Source organism: Syngnathus acus, chromosome 21 (assembly GCF_901709675.1).
Source record: "Syngnathus acus chromosome 21, fSynAcu1.2, whole genome shotgun sequence".
Taxonomy (NCBI): Eukaryota; Metazoa; Chordata; class Actinopteri; order Syngnathiformes; family Syngnathidae; genus Syngnathus; species Syngnathus acus.
In genome coordinates this window covers 3,018,997-3,043,575 of record NC_051105.1, presented here as the reverse complement: position 1 = coordinate 3,043,575, position 24,579 = coordinate 3,018,997, and the positions used below count along the sequence as shown (strand labels likewise).

Genomic DNA, 24,579 nt, shown 5'->3' with positions numbered 1-24,579 from the left:
ATCTCGGGTCAAGCTCTTAGCAAACGTCATCCTCTAAATATGAAGCTTGAGTGCTTTAAATATCTCACTCGTAACACAGGCCGCTGGTTTAACAGTAATCACATAACAATGGCACTGCCACAGGAGATAAGAGGGATTTAAAAGACTCCGCCTCCTTCAACCCTGTAACTTGATAGCGTGCAAATTATTCACCTCATTGTTCCAGTCTCCCCATCTGCTCACTTTCAACTGCCTGTGCATCACAGCGCTTCAAGCCTGGAGGCTAATGACCGAGTCATGTGAGCCATATGTAAAACGGCCTTCAAATCTACGCCCGGCTAATATTTGTCTGTCCTTCTCCAAAGCCTTGCAAGCGCCGCTGCGTTTCAGCCCCGCCGATTTAAACCACAGCTGTAGTTACACAATGTTTATGTAAGGCGGGGAGATACAAGTGGCATTTTAAATAACTTGGCTGTTATTGCGCGTGTGCACTGACTGGGTTTGTTTGCAAGGAGTGGATAGGCATCGGTGTGAGTTGGGGATAGATTTAACGGAGGCAAAGGACATGATGTAATAAAACTGCTGTGTTTGCTTTTGTCCTGTTCATGGCTGCAAAGGTGGCTCACATGCATCAGGTATATTTTTTAGAAAATCAGTAAACACTTTAATTACCATACTGGCCAGAATTACAACTGAATTTGCTTGAATAGCGTGCCGCACGAGGGCTATTTTTCCACCACAAGGTCACCTTGCAAAAAATTATAGTAATTGAAACCTTTTGTTTGTCTGTTTTCAGCTATTTAGTCCATATCTTATTTATTCATTTTTCTGTCCGGAATATTATTGTATAAACTGTTTTTCATTTCCAAAATTATCTTCCTCCGATAAATCAAGTTTCTGTACCTCGGAAAAACTAATCAGCAACCATGTTAAGAATTATGATGTATAAAAGGGGTAGGAAAAAAGAAGCAATAGCTTCTTCCTTCTCCTTTTTTGAACATGTTGATTTATTTGTCTTATTGGCATAACATGAAATTATGTGAAGATGTGAAAAAATTATTTTGTGTTTGGTCGATCTCATGTTCAAAGATAAACTTCAACTTCAACCTGATGTCACAGCCAGAACCGGAAGTGGGTCAACATAGAAGTGCTCTCACAGTCGACTAATGCTAGTAGCGCTTGTTTTCTTCCCGTTGTGTTGGAAAAAAAACATGCAGAGTCAACAGTGCCGCTTGCAGAAACGACATATCAAGAATGTATTCTTTGGTGCGGTTGGTTGGTTGGTTGGTTGGTTGGTTGGTTGGTTGGTTGGTTGGTTGGTTGGTTGGTTGGTTGGTTGGTTGGTTGGTTGGTTGGTTGGTTGGTTGGTTGGTTGGTTGGTTGGTTGGTTGGTGAGCCTCTGAGTCATCTGTTTAGTTGCTCAGAGGGCTAATTATTCAGATCATCGTTCAGACAGATGGGTCAAGTTGGTTGGTACGTGAGTTATTTGGTCAGTCTGTCTTAATCGGTCAATCAGTTAATTGGTCAGTCCATTGGCTATTTCTTTGTACAGTCACTTTGTTAGATGTTGGTTGGTTAGTCAGTTAGTTGGACAATCGATCCGTGAGGTAGTTGCTTAGTTTCCTTTAGTTTTAAGTTATTCAGTTAGTTAACAAGATTACTCACAACACACAAAGAAACAGCACTTCTGATGAAAGAATACATGACATAATGGAAAAACTTGAAAAATATAATGAAATAATAAGTGTATATCGAGGGTCTGAGGTCAAAGAGTCTGGGCTACACGCAAACAAAATAAAGTGGAAGATACTGCACATACTGAATATCAATAATATATTGATGTGTAGCAAAGAGTTGCCAGTCGCTCCCCGAAGCAGAATGCGGCACAACAATAAAAAGAAAAAGGAAAAAAAACTCCCAATTCGCCACTGCAATAAAAAAACACATCTGTAAAACTGCTTATAGACCTCACGCGTCTATCAGGTGAGCGAGAAACACCGTGGAACGGATGCACTCAGATGTGTAATAGCCCAAAATCTTTTTTATTTTGCCATCTATGTTGTGTTCTTCCTCATCATCGTCCATCTTATCTATGAAGTTCGATGCTGTGGCTGCCACAAGACAAAGCTTTATGGCTTGTATGTGCGTCCCACCAGGAGCAGCATGAGGCCCCTCAACCATTTCCTGGCATTCCCAGGGGGCTCGGTGGAGACTTCCTCGGTGGGTCACGGTTTCCAGCAGCACGACACATCTAATTTGCAAGTGATATGTGGGATTAACCAACAGCTGATCAACAGACAAGGGAAATGCTGCAGCTGTGACACATTCAGCTGCACAGTGTGCCGCTTATTTGCATGTTTGCGGCACAAATGAAGTGTTTGCGGAGTGAGGAGATGTGCCCCGTTGAAGCCTATACGTTTGCGTTTTGTAAGTACATGGTGTTGCCGCTCGTAGAGTCCGACTGTGCTCAAACAGCGAGCTGCGAGAGGCTGTTGAACTTTAGAAATGTCAACCCCTCAGCATCTTCCATGCGTACAGGTGCTCGAACCTTTAAGTTCGATTTCCATTAAAAAAAAAAAACACTTCTGGGGACCACCTTGCTTCTCAGTCTAACTGTACTGCCCCTGGCTGATCTTCTTTCCTGTTCATTGTTATAGCACCATGATGGCACGCAATAATTACTGGCTGGTCTTGTGTCAACACCTTAACCGTTTCGAAATTTGGAAATGTCTTCAGGTATGAAGAAAGTCAAACTTTCCTGTGTTATCTGACAGAAACAACACTGGCCAGTTTCTCAGACTGTAATTGTCCCATTTCTTGTACGTCAGTTATAAAATAGCAACATGTAAAAATGAAATGTCATTTTGGACATGAGTATTTTCTATTGTGGTACACTCTTAGTTGCCATTCAATCTTCCACTCCACCATTTCATTGGCCAGCATTTCAGGGATTGTTGATGCAAATAAAACGACAACATGATGTTGCCTCCTTACAGAGTCCCCCTAATATTGATAAATCGGAGAAATGTTTTCACCTTTGCCTTCCACGCAGGACCTGATTCAATTGATCAAATAATTTGCAAGGATAACGATCCTGATCATTTGGCTGTTGAGATGCTGTATTATTGCGCTTCTTTTCTGACTCACGTTTCTGTTTCAGCTTCGCTTTCCTACACAACTCGACTTGGTTGTCTTTATAGTTACAATCAGAGGCTGGTCTTACATGTCCAGCATGCTATGTTTAATTTCATTTGGCTGTCGATGGAAAAAGAAAATGTACACTCATTAGTATTAATACATTAAGTTGTTTGGAAAAAAAAATGCATTATTTTAAAAGGCATTATGTTGAAAACTACTAAGCCTACCACATTTAAACATCAACAGTTAAACATCACAAGTTTGAGTTCAACTAAAACATTAATTATAAAATATTGATCTATTTTCATGTAATCTGCGTTATTCTAGTATTACTGTCTTGAGTAAATTTAATGTCACAAGTCAAGACCATTGCTCACCACTCCCCAAAGTTTCTTGCAAATCAATTTTTCAAATTTTATGAATCCCTGACAAATAAATAATCATGAAAACATAACCTTGCTGGCAGAGGTAATGAACACTTATTTTAAAATGTCAATTAAATGTAAGAGTTATCTTTGTAGAGGCAGAATTTGTGATTGGATTTGATGAGCTTGTGCAAGTGGAGCTACGGTGAAACAGCGCCTCCTACCTTACACTTTACCTCCTTATTCAGCTCAGTTCACATGCCTGGGAGCCAGCCACTGCAATATCTCTCCTCCTCCTCTCCACCCTATCATGAATTATGAGCCTGCCACGTTCGTGCGTTGTTTACATGTGCGCTCCCTACTTGCAATGCATCTTGTAAAAAGAAGAAAAAGAATACACCGACTTCACTGTTAATCAGCTTCTCGAGCGCACGCATCTCTCCACGACTATTATCTTCAAATGAAAAACACTTCATTATCTTAATGTTATTGAATCTGTTTTTAAATGCCGTATCAATCCCATTGTTTTCATTTCACGCTCATCCATGGAGCAAAAAAAAAAGAAACAGCCACTACCGCATCCACACTGGCCGCAGACGTTGGACTTCTGAGCGTCCCTCATAAACAGAAGCAGCAACTCTAAAAATGTTATCGTCAGCCTCCCCTCACTTCCGATTGCCTCGTTCCCTCCCTCTCTTCCGACAGTAGATGCACGGGTCTCCGAGGGGGGCTTTGGGAAGCTGTTGAGTGCCCTCATGTGTTCATTACAGTTTGCACGCCATCATTTAAGGGCCCTTCTGTGTGCACTGTTCTCACTCAAGAATCTCTCACTTGGGCCTCGCCCTTGATAGTGTCATACTCGTAATGTCATGAAGCTTTTGGTGTATTCAAGTTAAGCAGCGGTACACACCAAAATGGGCAAAAGTACTCGGACATCACCCATGACATCTTCATATTACAGTTACGACCTTTATCAATACTATTTGATGCTTTGGTTAATGAAAGCAAAGGGTGGTAAATGAAAGAATAGCTCAAATAAATGTTCAAAATGTTGCTTTTTATTCCAGTACTGTACATTGTTTGAATACGGTTCTGTTGTATACAACTTTTAAGTACAATACATTGACATTTCATTTTTTAGAACTGTTTCTAAACATTTACTATGTTGGTAGCATTTTTGTAAAATGTTATGTGCATTTCATATGAATTGAAACATGAAGTACTGTTGTTTTTATCCATCCAACCATCCATCCATTTTCTGTACCGCTTAGTCCCCACGGGGGTCGCGGGCGTGCTGGAGCCTATCCCAGCAGTTGGCGGGGGACACCCAGAACCGCCAGCCAATCGCAGGGCACACAGAGACAAACAACCATCCTCACTCGCACTCACACCTACGGGAAATTTGGAGGGCGCAATCGGCCTACCAAGCATGTTTTTGGGATGTGGGAGGAAACCAGAGTGCCCGGATAAAACCCACGCGGGCACGGGGAGAACATGCAAACTCCACACAGGGAGGTGGAATCGAACCCGCACCCTCCTGACTGTGAGGCGGACGTGCTAACCAATGCCTCATTATTGATCTACTACTACTACTACTACTACTATACTACCGTATTTTCCGGACTATAAGGCGCACCTAAAAACCTAAAATTTTCTCAAAAGCCAACAGTGCGCCTTATAATCCAGTGCGCCTTATATATGGACCAAATTCCTAAATTTAAACTGGCCCGAAGCATTGTGTCATGAAATCAATCATAAGTGGCCCGCTGAAGACTATGAATCATGAATCAAAAAGACTATGGATCATTATTTTGTGATTATAAAGTAATTTGTTGCGTCTGAAGTTGAAATAAAAAAGATAAAATGGAGAATGATTTGATTTGGATTAAAAATCTGACATGATGCATTAAGGGTGCGCTTTATAGTCCAGTGCGCCTTATATAAGGACAAAGTTTTAAAATGAGCCATTCATTGAAGGTGCGCCTTATAGTCCGGTGCGCCTTATAGTCCGGAAAATACTGTACTTACAATATTTATTTTAATCAATGTGGTGGTAGTTGGAGTGCCAAGTACTTTTTGGGATTATTTGTTGTGTCGCAATGCCTTTATCTGCTCATCGAGGATGTGATGTTTTATTAGTAGATTGGATCCTTAATTGTGGTGTCTATTTATTCTTCATAGGAGGCGCACTGAACCTGACATGCCGGGCGTTTTTCGGCTACAGCGGTGACGTCATTCCGCTCATCTACTGGATGAAGGGAGATAAGTTCATTGAAGACTTGGATGAAGAGCGAGTCCAGGAGACCGAAATCAAGTAAGCAACACAACTGGACTATTAATGTGACCTCTCAAGTTCCAATTGGGCCAAATGAAACGGTAATGACATTCGCAAAGTCATGCGTAGTTAGCAAACTAATGTGTCCATTTACCTGACAATGAAGTGCAAGCCGGAACGTTACGTGACATTAAGTTAAATTAGCAAACTAGCGCATCTATTTGCTCAACAATTAATTCAGAGAGGTAGCATTAACCAACATTGAGTTAAATTAGTAAACTAACATGTTTGTTTTCTTAGCAAATTGGAGAAATAACATTAACTAGGATTATCTCAAACGAATTAGGTTGCTGTGAAAAGTTACAGCGTTAATGACATTATCATAAATTACGCAAGTTAGTATTTAGACCCTTACAAGTTACTATTTCCCCAATAATTAATACGGAAATTATCTACTGGCATGAAGTTAAATTAGCAAACAAGTCAGAATCGCCTAATTGTCATTATAATTTACATTATGACGAAATGTGTTTGCAACTTCAAGAGGTGCTTTGCCAGGTGCAGAAAAATGACAACTCTAAAAAACAAAGACAAATTGTAAAATGTCTCTTCATCTGTCAATAAAGTAGGAGAAGTTGATCGTTCATCAATTATGCATGTATAAGTAATCAATATAAGGCTATACCTAATACAGCAGCTTTAGTGTTTATGTAGTGTTGCCTCTAAATGTACAAAAAATGTTCATGTGTTGTATGTAAGATGAATTCTAATTCCATTTTCTCAGCATTGCTGGTCATGAACATGCAAGGCTGTCGTCCCAAAGCGAAGTGTCCTAATAGCCCGTAGTACTGCCACCAAGAGGAATGGCATGCATTCAGTGTAAAATTAATTTGCATGTTTCAGCCTATTGACTCCAAATTACTAAAACCCACAATTTTCCAGTGATGCATTTGCCTCATTCCGAGCAGCTGCTGGTTGGCGTTTATTTTCCTGTAATGTCGCCTCAACTTTGAACATGAGTTCAAATGAAGAAAATACCGTGCATGTTGCCTCAGTCGAACAGCATATTAGCATACTTATGTCAGTGTTGCTGCACCATTTCATTGATTATGTGTCGCAACTTTAACTGCAATCACCAGCAAGTGTTGTCACGAGTCCAATAGCGTGAAAGTAACTAACTGAAACTGCTATCTCAACAGTGTTTCATAATAGATTAGCCCAACTCAACCGTAGTGAATGACCACCTTGATTTCAATGTCATATAATTTGGAAAATGACAACAAAAAATCTGGAAAAAATCTTTACGAAATAAGAAGCATGGCAAATCTTTATTTATTATTTCTTTTTCCATTATTTCTACTATTTGATCTTATTATTTATCTGGTTAGCATGCCATTCACTTGTTTTTGTTTTGCTTTTTCAAGTAGTAATATGTATAAGTACATAAACTCACATTCAAAGCATAAGACTCCAGTGTGTCACGATGAAGTGAGAAGTATTTGTGCTAAGCCAGCTGGAGATCAAAGTTGGATTGTTTTGACATTTTGCTTTTGTTTTGAACTTGTTTTTATAAAATATTAACCTTTGATTTCAAACAATGATTACTTTTGTGAATACTGGAAAATCTCCCAGATAAAATCTATGAATTGGATGGTATTTGGTCATTGTGTCACTTCTGAGTTAATATTATATTCAACATGCATTTTATTTAAAAAAAAAAAGAAAAGTACAATGTAGGTATTGTTTTCGAGCGTCCTAAATTTAAAAGTAGTTTGGTTTAACCCAAAAATGAACAAAACGAGGGTTAAAAAAAAGAAGCGGTCCTTAACTTTTTGAACATTTTTGCATTTACATTTTTTTATTTTTCATTTTTGTTGCATGTAGAGATATTTTAGGATGGCTCCTTTCACCTTAAAAACGATTATTTCTGTTTCAATAATGGGAAAAGTGTGGCAACGTTGCCATCTTTTCTCATTCTATGTTCTGCTTTCAGTCCTTTTACATTGCTCGTTCCTTTACCTCTTTGGAGAGCGCAGCAAGTGTTGCTTAACGCGCCGTTAAAAAGGACATTCAAAGCGCGGGCCAAAAAAAAGCCTCACTTTGGAATCTACCTCTCGTAGACGTCCAAAATGAGCTCAATTCCAATGCGTCTTCCTCACGCACGATAGAACGCATTTTAAAACAAGTCCATTCGGCGTTCCGCGTGCATGTTTGCCATTAGGACAGTTTGGAGCGGCTGCAGCTCTAGGGGAGACAGCCCCCTGTCAGATGGTTAACAACCACCATTTTTCACACCGCCGCCACTTGTGCTATCTCTCTGTGTGCACCCACCTCCAACAGCACACAGATGGGCGAGAGAGGCTGAGAGATTGAACGGAGGGCGAGGGTATCCGAGACGCAGCTGGGATGTTTGTGCGGCAATATGAATATGCAAGGGAAATAAATCTCCTTTTAAGCAACCCACTCAAGGATTCCCCCAAACGCACTGTAATATTCCTCGCGGTGGATCAATAAAGTCTTTGATCAATCGCCTTGTGTTACTAATGCCGCTACCCTAGGCTTTTTCCAATCCGACCAAGGCCTCGAGTTTACTCCCATAAAATCATCCAGCGATATGGAGGGTGCACTTAAGAGGAGGAATGGGAGCGTCTCCACGTGAACAAATCTGCACTCATCCAACGGCAAAGTTAACGCCGGCACCCACGCACACTTCGGCCTTCATTACAAATGCATCGAACACGCGCTTTGAGAGCAACAGCTCACTTCTGCCATTTATATACACCCGACTCTCTAACTTATTGATCCAGGCGAGCTCATTTCGACGGCAAGCCCATAAATTTTCATTTGCGCAACCTCACCGTCGCTGTCATAACACGGATGAATGGACATTAGCATATCTTGCAGGGGATTAATAAATTAGCAAAAACAAAATCCTGCGTGGCATTTTTGAGAAGGCGATCAATATACCGCTGACCCAATTCGGATGATGTTTTGCAGGCTTATTTCGTGGGTGCAGTAAGAAATGGAATGAGCCTGAAATTAATCACTTAAGCAGCAAACACAGACTTCACTAATGAGGAAGTAACAGAACTCTAATGTGCCCGCAGCAGACACTGAATCAATGCACTCATTTGTACCTCTCCATGAACTGCACTTCACATACTTTTTCCAAACATTTTATGTGCACTTAGAAGTCTGATGCAACTTTAGACCAGTTTTAGGACATCTTAATCTGTAGTATACCTGCACAATATAAGGAGATTCATTCATTCAATATTATCATGGGTACAGTATGCGGAAATTCATCACAGAATTATTATTATTATTATTAAATTAATTATTATTTTTTCAAACATTGTGCTTCTCTTACGTAGCTAGCAAACAATCGTAACTGCATTGAATAGTATGCATAAAAGTTTTTCTCGCCCGCTCGAGAGGCTGCAGTCTAGCAGCCCTTGAACGTAAAACATTATCTTGGATAAATATCCTTGGACCCCTGGTATTTTCCAATATTTCTGGGAAATGATTTCCACATTATGAATTTTCATCTGCATTTTTAAAAAAAAATTCCGAGTTCATTTTGCAGATTGATTCGAGATACCCTTGCCCGCCTCCCCATGTCCCCCCCCCAATAAATAATTCCTAGCTCCGTCAGTGGAGCACAGTACAGTGATTAAATTACTTTTAACGGTAGATTGTAAAAGCAAAGTAGCCTGTTCGATTAACAGCACACGCATAACTTGCAACTTCTGGATGCACTGCACTACACAAGTTAATTTCACATTTAAAGCGTGACATATTTTTCCAAATGATCACTCTCCGATTCGCATCACGTCATGAAAACCAATTAGGGAATTCACAAAGTCGTGTCAGGTTACGCTTGGTGACCCAGCGAAAATATGGCCCAAACCATATCTGTATTTGACTGTGTTGCAGTTCACATTTATCTCTGCATCACGTTCTCAGCTTTACCTTCTCTCCACCATTAAAGATGCAGGTTGCCTTCTTATGATAGTGAGCCAATGAGCTGTGCCTGCTGGTGAACTAGGAGTCTTCAAAGTATCCCCGAATCCCTTGAGGAGAGGCTGGGGACATGAATTATTCTTCCTTTTCTACAACAAACCGGACGTACAAATATCACGAGTCCGTGACACACTTTCAATTACTGGTGCCAAACCGGCACAGCTCTCCGTCCTTATGCGCATTTTATCGGCTTGAAGGCTCCAGAGCGAGTTGAGGGCTGCTGGAGTCATTATCCCCACCTACACATTCACATACTTGCATGCACAGCCTTCTTCTCAGCCTCTTTAACACATCCAGCCAATGACGCATGGCCGCCTCACTCAGCTCGGCAACACGCCGGATAGTTTTCTCCTTTGCACTTTGCCTTTGTGCAGAGAGTGCTTTTAAAGATAGCTAAGTAGAATTGTTTGTGCTGGTAGGGAGGAGATCATGATATCCCCATTCTCCCTTCCATCAGGCTCGACCAGCCCGGCCGGGGACGCTCGTTTACTTTATGGAATATTACATCCCCTCCGCTCGCCGTAACCATGGCAGCCGTTATAAAAAGATTTTCTTCTCATCGCCATTATTTGATTCCCTCCCTCCTTCCGTGGCGCGTGGTCTTGAGGAAGAACCCTTATTGATTTTCACATCTCATATGTTTTGAGTGCAGGCAAAGAAATTAACATATTGTGACAGTGAAGGGGCAAGGTACGTTCTTTTCAGATCCTCATGTTCTCAAGAAAGCCCTCCTCAAATGTAAAGGCAATCAAGGGAATGTACTGTATCTGTTACAAAATGGCCGACCCCTGGATTACTTTTACTTTCAAAAAAAGTCAAACTTAATTACCATAATATTGTGTCCTGTGTCGCAACCATTGTTCTAGCTATTAAGAGAAAGCGCCATCCCTTTTTTGTCTGATAGGATCGTCAAGGAGCACCTCGGCGAGCAGGAAGTCGCCATTTCCCTTACCATCGACTCGCTGGAAGAGGAGGATCTGGGAAATTATTCCTGTTATGTGGAGAATGGCAACGGCCGTCGCCAGGCTACCATCCAGCTCTTCAGGAAGGGTGAGAAGGCAACATTCATAATGAGTGTTCACCCGCTGACATGCACTTTTAAGTCTCATTAGAGACTTTGTGTCAAGCTTGAGAAATGCTTTTATTGCTCTTTGTCTGGGAGGGCTGCAATAGCCACTTCTAAATCTACATTAAGCCACCTAATGAATTATTTTAAAGTCAGACAGCACTAATAAATCGAATGGAAACATGCACTGCTTCTTATCTATTTATAGCGAGAGGCCGCTAAAACTTTTCTCTCTATTACAGTACTGTTGTCATATTTTTTTCTCCAAAATGTTGTCGTTGTTTTATGGTTTATTTTCACTTTTATAGTACAGCTCACTTTGCACGTTACAACTTGTAAATGACATATTTCCAAAACGACTTTTTTATTTTCATTTCCAGCAATTTCTCCAACTATCTTTGCCATTTTAGTATTTTATTGGTCCATCACTAATCTACAGCCACAATAATAAACATTGTCAGCACTGGCAGCATCAATTGAGCATCTTTCATAAGGTGGAATTTTTCATCTAGCTTTTGAAGTAAAATCACTAGATTGTGCAGCGTTTCCATTTGCTGCCCCAAAAAACAAGTTTTGATAGTTGCGCTTCCTTGTCTCCCTGCTGTTATCAAAGTCTCCGTGGGAGGTTTTGGAACACAGCAACTCTGTTTGAGTTGGTCACTGCACATCAACAGCTCACAAATCTGCATGTGCGGCAACTGCAGTCAAGAGAAGATGTCCTTAGAATGATTGGAAGAAAGTGCAATACTTGCTCTCATTCTCTCACTTGACATTCTGATGTTTATTTCATGCTCTCCCAACTCTCCATAGATGCAAACTTCCCAGTTGTCTCGTACACATTTCTTCCTACTCAGATCATTGTCTTGTGTATCTTAGAAAGCTAGTTTGACTGTTGATGTAGTGGAACTGCCAAGGTGTCTATTCAATGACACTGCACCACCTTTAAAAAAATGGAAATAATCTGTCCTTTATTGACTGTAAATTAATAAATTAATTAGTTATCCTTAAGAAGTTTTTTTTTATAAGAATAACAGGAATGTTTCCATGCAAGTGTCTGACTGTTAGTTTGAATTGTCAGTTTAGAGAATAGTAAATTGAAATATAATTTTGTTTTTTAGTAAAACAAAACTGTATTATAAGAATAAAGTCATAATATTACAAGCAAGAAAATTGACATTTTGCAAAAAAATAAGTAATAAATAATACATTTAGGTCGATCAAGATAGCGTCAGAATGTAATAATTGTGCAAATGTAATAATTTGATTGGGAATAAAGTAAATTAATTAATTAAAACGATGTTCATCAACAGGTAAGATGAAAGAATCAGTCTTACTCACGTTCTACTTTGAGTTATGCGCCAGTTCCAAGACAAATTGTGCGGCTTCAGGGTCGTGTTACTTCAGAATAATTGGATTGACCCAGCACGGCGTCTAAAATACACTAGTTGGAGTTCTATAGTGGACCTTAATATTTGCTAATACAAAGTGAGCATACGGCTCCGATGGCGACCGTTTGGGGCCTTGCTGACAGAGATTTAAGGTGCATGCAGTTCTTTAGCGGAGGGAAGCAGGTAAATGCTGCTTTAATTCACAACATAAGTCATCCCTCCCCATGCGAACCCACTGGGGAGATTGGGAGGAGATAATAGAGAAGAGAAATGAGCAGAGAAATGCAGCAAGGGGGTGGAGGAGTGCGGCGTTGGGGTTCATTATAAGCGGCAAAGACAGAAGGGACGTTGGTGCGATGAGTAAAGCGAGCCGTCCCGTTTTTAAAACCGCCCAACGTTTTCATGAGTCTCGGTGTGGAAGGCATCCAAAGTGCGGTGCTGTTTCATTGCGGCGCCAACCAAATAAATTCACTTTCTCCTTCTATTTGTCTTCCTCCCCCGTGCACCGTCATCTCTCCCAAACCTATGAGCCTCATGTGTCTGCCGCCCCCCGATGATGGATGCTGCCTCGCTGAGAGCTTAGCTTCCCCCGATACTGATGATGGTTCAGTCCAGGGAGTGCATATGTAACCAAGTGGATGACTGTCAGCTTAAAGTTGCATATTTGTAAGCCGAGCTCCCTACCATTGAGGCCCAAATCTAAAGAGAGACAACCAGAAGCAGAAACTTTTTCTTTACAATTGTAGGTCATGACCACACTTTTCAACAATCAACATTTTATTCCGTTGTTAAAGGGAAAGTCAACCCAAACCTGCAATACCACTACGGACCGCTAGAGAGCCGAGGACCCCCGTTTGAAAACCCCTGACCTAGCCAACCGACTTGATGTTTCTACTTGTGGAAACCTCAGAGCCCAGAGTGTGTTGAAAAGCCGAATGCCAGTAAAGAGAATATATGCGTTTTCACTTCTAGCGGCAGTAATTCGTACTGCGTGCATTTGATGCATGGACACATCACAAAACAAAAGTCCGACACAAGCTTGTTTCATCTCAGTCCAAAATTACAGTGTATCGTAACTGTCATTTTAAAATTGGCCCCTTCCCTTTCGGAATCTACCTCGACTGACATTTCTGGGGGCTTTGTGTGTATGTCTCGTCCTCAGCAGAGCTCATGTACACAGTGGAGCTAGCCGGCGGGCTCGGGGCCATCCTGCTACTGCTCATCTTTCTCATCTCGCTCTACAAATGCTACAGGATTGAGCTCATGCTCTTCTATAGGAGACATTTTGGCAGTGAGGACCTGGATGGAGGTAAACATCATCATCCCTTTTGGATCCTGAGCTTGTCAGCATTAAGGCTTGAATACTGTAACAGAAGCACTCACCCACATTTAAAAAGTGAACTCTATTATTTGCATTATGATTTTATCCCCAACAGTCTACTATCTTAAATTCGTAGCGTTTTTCTTCTGGTTCTTATTTTGTTAAAAGAAATCATGCAAAAAATGTCCACAGTTGCCGCAAGGAGCATCATAATGTGAACTTTTTTTTTTTTTCTTCTGCAGAATACGCTCACTTTCAGAATGGTCTTTTATTTGAAAATGTCCTTTTCACGCGTTCTGCCAAGCTCATAAATAATGGATGTGACATTGTTTTGCCATCCTAAAAACTTTCACATGATTAAGTCATACCATCGGGGCCGCGCCGGTACAAGCTGTTTTGATTCCCGCAACTTTGCTAGGTGGTTAATTTGCAAGGTTGGTTGCTAATTTGAGATGTGGTGTTTGATGTTGCCGTCCTACTGAGCACAGGCAGCCCGGCATGGCCTTCCTTCGCAAATCTTTCAAAGCTGCATGTGCTTCTCAAAGAGTTTGTGAAAAAAGCCCCTCTTCCCTTTTTGGTTGGCCCATATTCCAGCTTCCGCAGAGAATAATGACTAGGACTAACTGAACATGTCACAACTAGTACTTTGTTCCGGTCGTCTATTTCCTGCCTGTTCACCGCCTTATGGGAAATCATCTAGAGCTGTTTCAGCATCTCCTCCACCAATTTATTCCAAAGCACCACATGAACGTGGGCATTGTGAAGTTGTTGCTTCTCCGACTTTACATTAAGGGGTTAATTGAGGCGCTCTTCCGTCGCCATGGCAACTGCTGTCATATCCAGACCAGTGACGTGCTGAGAAGTTCATTGCTGGTGAATCACCGGACACATTTATGCGTCATTAAATTAGAAAATGACACAAAAACAAATAACCTGAAAAATGGGCCTTATGTGTGAAGCACATATTCAATCTACTTTTATGAATTAGATTCTCAATTTGTTTGCTCATCCAATAAGTTGTAACGGTTGCATGCCAGTAACACAATTCCAGGTTACTATATTTAAAAAACGTCCAATTGGAGTAGAATGTCTACTTTGTGGGGAAACAATTACAGACATTTGAAACTCGGCTGGAGAAGTGAGTAACACGAGGCATTTGATCACCACACCAAAAAAAGCCACGGTCTGGTACATTAAAGTGTCTCAAAACATTGTTTTGGAGATGTAGAGGCAGAAACAGGCACTTACCAATACAAGCTTCTTCAACCAGTTAGTGAGGGATTGCGCAATCTGAGGTGAGGTGAGCCTGCTCGCTACCGCACTGCGCATCCTGCCCATGTAGTTGAACAAGAAATATGCAAATTCAGCAGTTATGACCATGAGGTCGTGGACATTATTGGATTTTTAAAAAAAAAACAATATGAAACACGGACCAGAAAACCAAAATTGGAAATCATTTGATTGAATCATATGGGGTTTTCTTTTTTTACATTCCATAATTTAACAGCCTTGCCTGACCACACATCCCTGATCCACATAGGGATTTATAAAACTATCTCTTTTCTTTGTGTTTTGGCACAGAAAACAGATCTGGTCAAGGTAAAACTGAGTGTTGATTAATCCCATCTTGACTGGGTAGTAAAGTAATTGTTGTGGGAGCGCCAGCCGCAGTTTAAGAAAAATACACTTTAAGAAAAATACAGAAAAACTTTCTGATTGATGAAGTAGCCTTGACATTTTTCCAGTTTTTTTTTCTTTTGTATGAAAGAATTATGATCCCTGGGTGGATATAGATTGTGTTTCTGCACAAAGTTGCCCATAGTATAACATTGACCTCGTCTTAACACCGACCAGTGGCAGTGCGGTTCGAGAAATCACCACAGACACCAACACGTGTTGAAGACTCAGCATCTCGACCTTGAAACCCAGTGTGTGGGAATCGCTTGAATATCAATTCTTCTTGCAGAAAACAAGGACTACGACGCCTACCTTTCCTACACCAAAGTGGACCCCGACCAGTGGAGTCAGGAGACCCGGGAGGAAGAACGCTTTGCCCTGGAAATTCTCCCTGACGTCCTGGAGAAGCATTACGGCTACAAACTTTTCATCCCCGACCGAGACCTCATCCCAACTGGAAGTAAGCACTGAGTTGCAACACTTTTTTTCCATGTTGTCTTTTTGTGTCTTTTGTGTTGTTGTCTCGTGTTTTGTGGACATGAGTTCTTCAAGGTTTTAAAAGCACGCTGGCTTCTCCTGGAATGTTTATTGTGTAATATAGTGCACATGGAGGGGGGGGGGGGCTGATGTAATGAACACATTTCTCATCTTGCGTGCTTCGCCGCATGCATTTTTAAACCGCTGAAAATTCTGTCTGAACAAATTCTCATGCATGCTAACTGTGCTTGGGAGGCTGTCTGAGGCGCTAGTACATAGCGTGCTCTAGTTACCAGCGACGCAGCGTGTTTGTACTGTCAGCTTCATGCGGAACAGATGAAACGCAAACACGTCCTGGTCGAACCATACAGAATTAAACATCAGCGGGGAATGTGTTGAAGTCTTGGAGCCGTTGCTGACAGCGTTGCCTCTTAACTTTTAATCAAAGCAATATTGCCGCCGGCGTAAGCGCCTGACACAATCATCGTGGATGAGATTGAATGAAATGTGAAATGAGAGATGAATGAGAGCAGATGAGGCCACTTTGCTGTTGTCTTGAGCGTGTCTTGTGTTGTGTGTTCTTGACCTGAATGTCAACATGTTTATGTTTAGGTCTCACCACTGAGCATTACCAGGATGACACGCGACTCTTTGGAGGTACTTTGCCCTGAATTTTTTTTTTTACATGCTATTAATCATCAAGTTCAGATCCTCACGGGACGATACCGATGGATGCATTGCGAAAATTCAATTCAGACGCATATCGATTTTGCATCTTAACCCATGCCCACACCTGGTGAGAAAATAATCGGCGTGCGTCCTTACCACTCTTATCGTACGTGGTGTACTCGAGATAACCACAATACAATACATCACGCAATGGTGACCCCCCCCCCCCCCCCCGAAAAAAAAAAAGTTTAGAACTGTAACAATAATATCCTGTGATAGGCAGTAAAGACTGCCAGAAAATAAAATAGAATCATTTAGGCTTACTCAATGGGAAAAAAAAAAAAGTTAGTTGAATTGAAAACGTCAAGGTAACATTTTGAGTTAGGCTATTCAACTAAAAAGTTTTGCTTTTGGAAAAATTGTCGGACCTGCATTTCAGACTTCTTGCTTGGTTGCACTAGATAACATTGTTGCCATGACAATTTCCAACAGAAACGAGTGTTTCGAATCAGGCACGTGTACTGGTGTGTGTAAACCAGGCTTGAACCTTTTCAGAGCAGGTTTGTCTTTTTTTCCCTAATGGACATTGGAAATAATCATAATATAACTGTGCTGCTAATGTTTTAAGTAACCTGTGACCTGTCACATGAGTCTGGAGAATTTGGGGGAAATTAAATTTCAGACATTCCACAATACATGAAGTTGTCAAACAACATCTGATCCTCTTAATAAGAGTTTTCATCAGCTGCATTTATATAATTACAATATTTTGCCAGCCACTAAGCTACAGTACCCTTTTCCACTAAGAGAAAATCATGCTTCTATGCCAAAGCCTTTAAGACAATTGCTCTGATTTATGGATCCGAACTTGGAACCGATTGGTCGAAACAGAGAAGGCAGTAAATTGAAGACGATACAAGAAAACCTTCAAGTTCCAGGCAAGCTCCAGGCATCTTGGGTGGGTTATCTGTAGGAAATTGGTCCCTCAGCTTCAGTCAACTTACATTAGGTATTGTTTCATTGGTACAGAACAATACAGTGTTTCTTTTTTTCGACAGTTCCATTCCAACAAGCAGAATTTGCACTTAAGTTGAAATGCATTGTTGTATATCACTAAGATATCCTATATAATGTAGAATTTGATCCCAAAACACTTGAAAGGGGAGTTCAAGGCAAAATACAAATCTTTGTAGTATTATGATGTTTTATGTGCCCCCCCCCAATAGTCTAAAAACAGCTTTCTAGTTCAAATTGTGTTGGTGGAATAAAAAATGAAGCAGGTGAATCCACCAATTTCCATCAATCCCTAAACGGCAAAAGTCGCAGCTCACCTGTTTTCCGAGGTTAATCTCGTAAAGTTGCAATGCGAGGCCGAGGGCAGCTTGAGGTCAATTTCAGTCAATAGCAGAGGCTGGTAATAAGGCCAACATGGAAGCCTCCTAAAATTGATGGAAATCACAGTGATAGAAACACAAATATATGAATTCGAGGAGGATTATTATTTGTTATAAGGCTGCAAATCGGGTGAGTCGCCTTCAAGCCGCACCATCCCGCATTGGTGCCCGACAGCGTTGATGTCTCGTGTGTCTCGGTTATCGTCTTGCGTCCAACCCTGTCTATTGTTCAGTGTTGTCCCTTGTCCTCCAACATTCAAACGTCTTCAATTCTACCTCCACCGGAATGAGTTTTTACCGGCCTTCCTGCTTCCCGCAGCTTACATCGAAGACGTGGCGCGCTGCGTGGATCAGAGCAAGCGGCTCATCATCGTCATGACGCCCAACTACGTGGTGCGACGCGGCTGGAGCATCTTTGAGTTGGAGACGCGTCTGCGCAACATGCTGGTCACCGGCGAGATCAAGGTCATCCTCATCGAGTGCGCCGAGCTGCGCGGCATCATGAATTACCAGGAGGTGGAGGCCCTCAAGCACACCATCAAGACCCTCACCGTCATCAAGTGGCACGGCCCCAAGAGCAACAAGCTGCACTCCAAGTTCTGGAAGCAGCTGCAGTACGAAATGCCCTTCAGGCGCACCGAGCCCATGCTGGGCCACGAGCCGGCGCTGGACGTCAGCGAGCAGGGCGCTTTCGGCGAGCTGCAGACCGTCTCCGCCATCTCCATGGCGGCGGCCACCTCCACCGCCATGGCCACCGCCCACCCGGAGCTGCGCTCGTCCTTCCACAACTCCTACCACACCACCGTGAGGCAGAAACACTACTACCGCAGCTACGAGTACGACCTGCCCGCGGGGGGCACCCTGCCGCCGCTCTCGTCGCTGGGGAGCCAGCACACCTACTGCAACATCCCGCTGACGCTGCTCAACGGCCAGAGGCCGCCCGGGAAGAACCGCGAGCACAGCCTGGAGGAGGCGCACGCCAACAACGCCATGCTGCCCCTGCTGCCCCGCGAGACCAGCATCTCCAGCGTCATCTGGTAACCCGCTCGCAGTCGGGGAGAGGCAACGCGTTAAAAGTCCTTTTCGGTTTTTCCAGGGGAAGCGCCGTTTTCCCCCAAAAGAACCGACGCTCTGTTAAGGGTCATTTTCGACGTGGGGATTTGTAATCGTCAAAGGACCCCCACGTGGAAGAACGCTATCAAGGACACACACACTAACACATGTATGCACACACATGCATCCATCGGCGCAAAAGGAAAACAGGGTCTTGTACATATCCAATATTCTCCATTCATTTGTAGCATTCCTCTTCTGTTCTTTCGTTCACACGTCTATTGCCTTCTCCATGCTAGGAGTTTGCTTTAACTTTCGGAGGTGTATATTTTGTATCACTTTTTTTTTTCTCAATGCCCATGTGCTTGTCTGCAAAGCCACTTATGCAGTATACTCTTTCATTTGAAATCTTTGCATTCTTTCAAGGTTTTCCTGGACATTTTATCAGCTTCCAGGAGCTGCAATGACTTCTTTTTGGGGCGGGGTGTTTTGACCTGTAAAAGGTGTATCTACTTTAAAAAAAATGAATATCACAAAAAAAAAAAAAAATTATAGAATATGCAAAAATAAAAAGCGTGGGGCTGAGAAGGAGGGGGCGGGGCTTGTCCACATCAATCAGCTCCCTGCCGCAGAAGAAGGAAGACTATGTTTGGTATTTTCTATTTGAGACGCTGTTTGAGAATGCCTCATCTTAAAAAAAAAGAGAACGTGTAGATTATTTTAAAAAAAATAACTCTATTTTTATAAGTGGTTGCCTGAGGACTCAGATTTTATGGTTTCATCCACCACGGGAGGACAATACAGTGTTTTGTACACGACTTTTGAATCCCACAAAAACTCAAACCATTTTCCATTGTTTATTAGTTTGTTTTTAAAAAGAAAACAATTCTGATAACTGCTTTGGTTTCCTATGTAACAATAATTCATGTTTAAGGTAAGAAAAAGAGTACATTTGTGTTCGGGGAAAAGACTTTAGATATATTTGAAGGTGTGACTTTTTGAGTATGCATAGAAAATAGATATGTATTCTATATATAATATAGATATTTATATAAATATATAAACACAATTTTCACGCCGAGAGAAATGTCTATCTTTATAGAACACGAGTCATGATCAGTTGCCCTTATACTTTCTCACTGCACATTAAAAACAACCTTGATTTCCTTTGCAGGGCTCCCCTTTTGTGTGCAACACCTGTCTGCTCTCAAAACATTATACAGCACATGTGCATGTACATGTGCGTATAAATGTGCATATACATATGCACATTGGAAAAAAAATCTATCAAAAAGTTCAAAATATTTGAACTTGTTAATCAAAATAGCACCTCATACTTTGGCATGTAAAGTTTGAATTCAAGTACCCTAGTAAAGTTTCCTATGTTAAAGAGGATTTTTTTTTCTCTGTGGACACACTGTCTTTAATTAATCGGCATTCCAGGAGTACATTCTGACATAATCAATCCACAATAATATGCAGTTATTATGCTGCCCGCGGGCGGCCTGGTTTCTCGACATCTAACTGCATCCGTACATCCTCACAAGGGTCACGGGTGAGAGCTCATAGATGAAAAGTCATTACTGTCATGAATTATTATTATACTGGATGCCATTATAATGGGTCTTGTTACATTCCTTTCAATATGAGGATGAAACAAATAAGTATGATATCTGTTCTAGATCTAAGTACATATGATTTCATAGTGGCCTGGATAAGCAGCTAGTTTCCTGTCCATAAACGTCATTTCTACAATTAAAAGAAGCACACTTCCTGTTTATGCCCTAAAGTGGCGCTTCATGGGCGATGCAGCATTGCAGCATGCAGTGAGGAGTCCATTAGTTAGAATTAGAGTTATTGTTCATTCCTATCAATGATTGCACTTCCTTCTCAGGAAAACATGCTGTGTGTATTGCTGTGTAAGATGGAGAAAGCAACACAAAACCAGACATTTCTTTCCACTATTTCACAAAATGCTACCAGACAGTGCCATCTCCTGGGGGTTCTCTCACACGTTTGCATTTATTTTTACATTTCTTTTGCTATTTAGTTTTAATGTTTTTTCAAAAAAAAAATTATTTTGTTTGTATTTTTACTTTTATTTTGTATTATACATATTTTTTGTTTTATTTTCACCTTTATTTACTTGGCAGTTTTGGTCTTCAATAATTTACTACGACAATACTGTTTATACAAATGCAGGAACGTTAGCTTTACCTGTTAACTAGACTTCTCTGAATCTTGAGTATTCCTCTCTGAAGGCACACATCTCATGAAGACATGCTTGGATGAGATGCAGTTCAGAGTTTAAAGGAAATCAAAGCTTCAGCAGTAGAGGTCGTCTGTACAATTCTATTAGCTGGAGAACTTCATCAAACAGAAGACGTTTGGACAGGCTCTGACCTTGTGAAGTTCAATTTGGTGTTTTTTGGTCAGTCATCCAAATTTGGTGCCACGCCATATGTCTATTCTATTTAATTGTTTCTTTTCACTGCCCAATGGCCACAGACAATCAATGATGCGCATAGGTACACGTATTCAGACATTGGACACACATTTGCATGCACACACTACATCCTGATCCTGTAGCTGCAAGTTTCACTGTTGAATGTTGGAGTTTTTATTGGGAAACAGCAAAAGAAATAATTTTAATGACTCACAGCAATTAACAAGTTAATTGAAGAGAAAATGGGAGGAAAAAAAGAGAGCAAATGCAAGAGTACCCTGATTGCGAAAGATGTGTGTGTGTGTGTGTGTGTGTGTGTGTGTGTGTGTGTGTGTGTGTGTGTGTGTGTGCGTGTGCGTGTGTGCGTGCGTGTGTGCGTGTGTGCGTGCGCGTGTGTGAAAGTTGTGTGTCTGTTTGTGAGACAGAATCATACCTGTTTTCATATCAAACCACTAGAGGGCAGAAGAGATTTGTTCCTAAATAGCTAATCCTCCTCTGTGTGTGTGTGTGTACGTGTGTGTGTGTGTGTGCGTGCGCGTGCGTGCCCGTGCGCGTGCGTGCGTGTTAATGACAATAACATTTTATTTTTTAGTAAAAAGCAAAAGATACATTGTTTGAAAATGTTTTTTCCATGAATAATCCATGTCAGTGTATGCGAGTAGTATGTTTTAGGGTAAAAATATATATATTGCTGCAATTAAGTTCTATTTTCAGGAAATATAATGGCATAGCATTCCAAAGTTACTTTTTTATGACAAAAAGTTAACGTGTCAGAGGAGGTTTATTTACAAGACACTTCATTAGATATACTTGCACTTTATAATGGTATAAAAGAAATGAAAATCTGAAAATTCTGTCTTCACAAAAGTAATAATTACTAGGTTGGATTGACATTGTGGAGGTATCCCTAATATTATGGCTCAGAAACAATTTATTCCAGTTAAACAAAGACAGGCTTACATTTGTCACATTGGAGCTTTATCAAAACGTAAACAAGCTGCTGGCCCAAATCTGTCTGGCCCAAATTCGCTGAAGGTAACCGTGTGAGTTTTGTCAGCCGTTTATCTGCATGTTCATGTAGCACGGAGGTCAGCTGACCCTGTGGAAAGTGTGTCAATAAAAGCGCTGAAGAGCAACACTTGAGGGAGTTTATTTTAGAAAAATAGTTTATAAAACAAATAAGTTAAGCAATGAATTACAGTGGCTTTTTTTTAACATAACAAAGCATTCACACACGCCTTTTTTGTAAGTTCTTCTCACTTGTCCAATAAGAGCCTTTCAGTCCATCGGGCAGATGGAGGGTCACCTGTAGTAGAGGCCTGGGAGTGGTGCGTGGAGGGGGCAAGGGGTCCTTATTTCCCGTAGAACATCTCCATGAGCACCTCCTCAATGTTGACGCTCCCGATGATGGGCTTGAAGAAGAGCTGGGCCACCACCGAAGGGCTGATGGACCTCAGCATGGACAGGGCGATGAGCAGTTTGGCGAAGCGTGTGGCGTCCTCGCGATGGATCAGTCGGACGTGCTCATTGAGGGCCTGGTGGGCCTCGCGCCGCAGCGACTGGATGTACGGCAGGCAGCGGAGACCCTCCAGATCTAAAAAGACATTTAGGATGAGATGGAGGAAAGGCAACGTTAAGTAATGGAACCAAATTCCAGTATGATGAAAATAAACGAATTCTAAAGAACTGTTGATAATACAGTGACTCAAGTGGTTACTAAAACATTACACAGCTCTCTAAGTACGGACGATGATGACGATGATGACGATGATGACGACGATGACGATGATGATTTACATTCTATTTCTTTGAATAAATGTGCCAAACATTAACATATGCACATTTACTTTAAAGAGTAATGTAATGCATAATCAATATATGATGAAAAAGACTGACGTGACCATTTACGTTCTAAAAAAAAAAAGGTTTTGGTAACATTGAAAAATATATAGATATATTTTAACTTGTGCACAGGGGATGTCAGATGTTCCTGGTATCTGCTGAGCCAGCTTGCGGGCAATCGCCCCCAATGCCCCAGTGTTGATTTGAAAAGTTTAGTTTTAAAAGTATAAGAAATGAAATATATTTATAACAAAATCAAATAAAAATGCATTTCGAATTCCTGCATTATGTATTTCGCTGCTGCTTTTAAAATGGGAGCAAATGTGTAGCTGAAATTCCGATTACTCTAACAATACTTTTGACATAAATATGAACTTCCAGGTGACGAGCGACCCCGTTATTTCTTTGGGCTGCCCCAAGTTTTGAGCCCCATGGGGCTGACGGACGTACCCGGGTTGAAGAGCACGGCTCCCTTCAGATAGGCGTACTCCTTGGTGCTGATGTCAACACTCCAGCACTTCTTCAAGAAGCCTTTAATGGTTTCGATGTCGGCCAACGACACGCCGGCTCCAGCCCCTCGACTTGGGTCGGCCACAGTCACCGGCGCCGATTCGCTCTGACTTTGGGGTGCCCCAGTGAGAATCCGCTGCAGCATGCTCGGCTCCACAGTCTCCGTGGTCTCAAAGTCCACGCGGTCCTGGGCCAACCCGAGCACCAACAGGGGCGCCCAGCCGCTCCGGATCAGGACCACCTGCTCATCCTCGGGCAGCTCCCTGAAGCACGGCACGTTCTTGACGAATCGCAGCGTCTTGACCAGGATGGCGGAGGCTGCTTTGCACGTCACCTGCGGGGAGCGGAGGAGCCCGCGGCGCCGCGTTGTCCCGCAGGAGCACTGCTGTTGCTGCTCCTGATGTCGCCACGCCGTCCCGGAGGCGACAGAAGAGGCGGACGAGGAAGAGGAGGAGGTCCTGTGGCTTTGGAGTAAGTTATGTAGCGTTTGGTGTTGTTGTTGTTCCTCTCTGTCACTCTTAAGAATGCTGTAAAGGATGCTGCTGCTGTTGCTGTTGCTGCTGTGGCTGTGGCTGCCGCTACTGCAGTTGCTTCTGCTGTTGCCGCGGAGGCTCGCACCCCGACAGCGGCAGCCCTCCAGCGTCGTGGCCATGACCGCTGGCTGGAGAGCGCGGCGCGTCCCTGGGCGGGGGTCAGTGCGGAGGAGAGGCTGTTTTCTTTGGAGCTCCAGATAGCCTCCGAGCGAAGGGCGACGCGCTGTGTAGGGGGGGAGCTCCCGTGTGCCTGCACTTTCTCCTGGTTTTTTCTTCCTCTCGTCTTTCCGCCTCCCATCAGCACAAGGCACCTCCCTTGCGCTCTCTTTCGCTCTCTCGCTATCGGTACTCGTATTAAGTCAAGAGCTGCTCAGTCATTTAACCCAAAGCAAAATGGGGAAGGTGCTGCCAAAATTGTAAATA

At 42.1% G+C, this 24,579-nt stretch overlaps 2 protein-coding genes across 5 annotated transcripts in view; one reads left to right on the top strand and one right to left on the bottom strand.

Moving 5' to 3' along the window:
* The window catches only part of il1rapl1a (interleukin 1 receptor accessory protein-like 1a), a 170,926-nt gene extending 150,922 nt beyond the window's left edge, over positions 1–20,004 (top strand). The window contains exons 7-12 of one of the 4 annotated variants that reach the window (XM_037240343.1): positions 5,664–5,796; positions 10,685–10,830; positions 13,400–13,543; positions 15,522–15,692; positions 16,322–16,366; positions 18,092–20,004. In XM_037240343.1, coding sequence (XP_037096238.1) covers positions 5,664–5,796; positions 10,685–10,830; positions 13,400–13,543; positions 15,522–15,692; positions 16,322–16,366; positions 18,092–18,813 — 1,361 coding nt within the window. In that variant the 3' untranslated portion in view covers positions 18,814–20,004. Of the gene's footprint in view, positions 1–5,663; positions 5,797–10,684; positions 10,831–13,396; positions 13,544–15,521; positions 15,693–16,321; positions 16,367–18,091 lie in introns of all 4 variants that reach the window. The other 3 variants (XM_037240342.1, XM_037240345.1, XM_037240344.1) reach the window with 3 other exon arrangements.
* Positions 20,005–22,033: 2,029 nt separating this feature from the next.
* nr0b1 (nuclear receptor subfamily 0, group B, member 1) lies at positions 22,034–24,422 on the bottom strand. The gene is made up of 2 exons (XM_037239885.1): positions 23,564–24,422; positions 22,034–22,865 (listed from the first exon to the last, which is right to left on the bottom strand). The coding sequence occupies exons 1-2, from the start codon at positions 24,273–24,275 to the stop codon at positions 22,624–22,626; spliced, it is 954 nt and encodes a 317-aa protein (XP_037095780.1). The 5' UTR covers positions 24,276–24,422; the 3' UTR covers positions 22,034–22,623.
* Between the last annotated feature and the right edge of the window lie 157 nt (positions 24,423–24,579).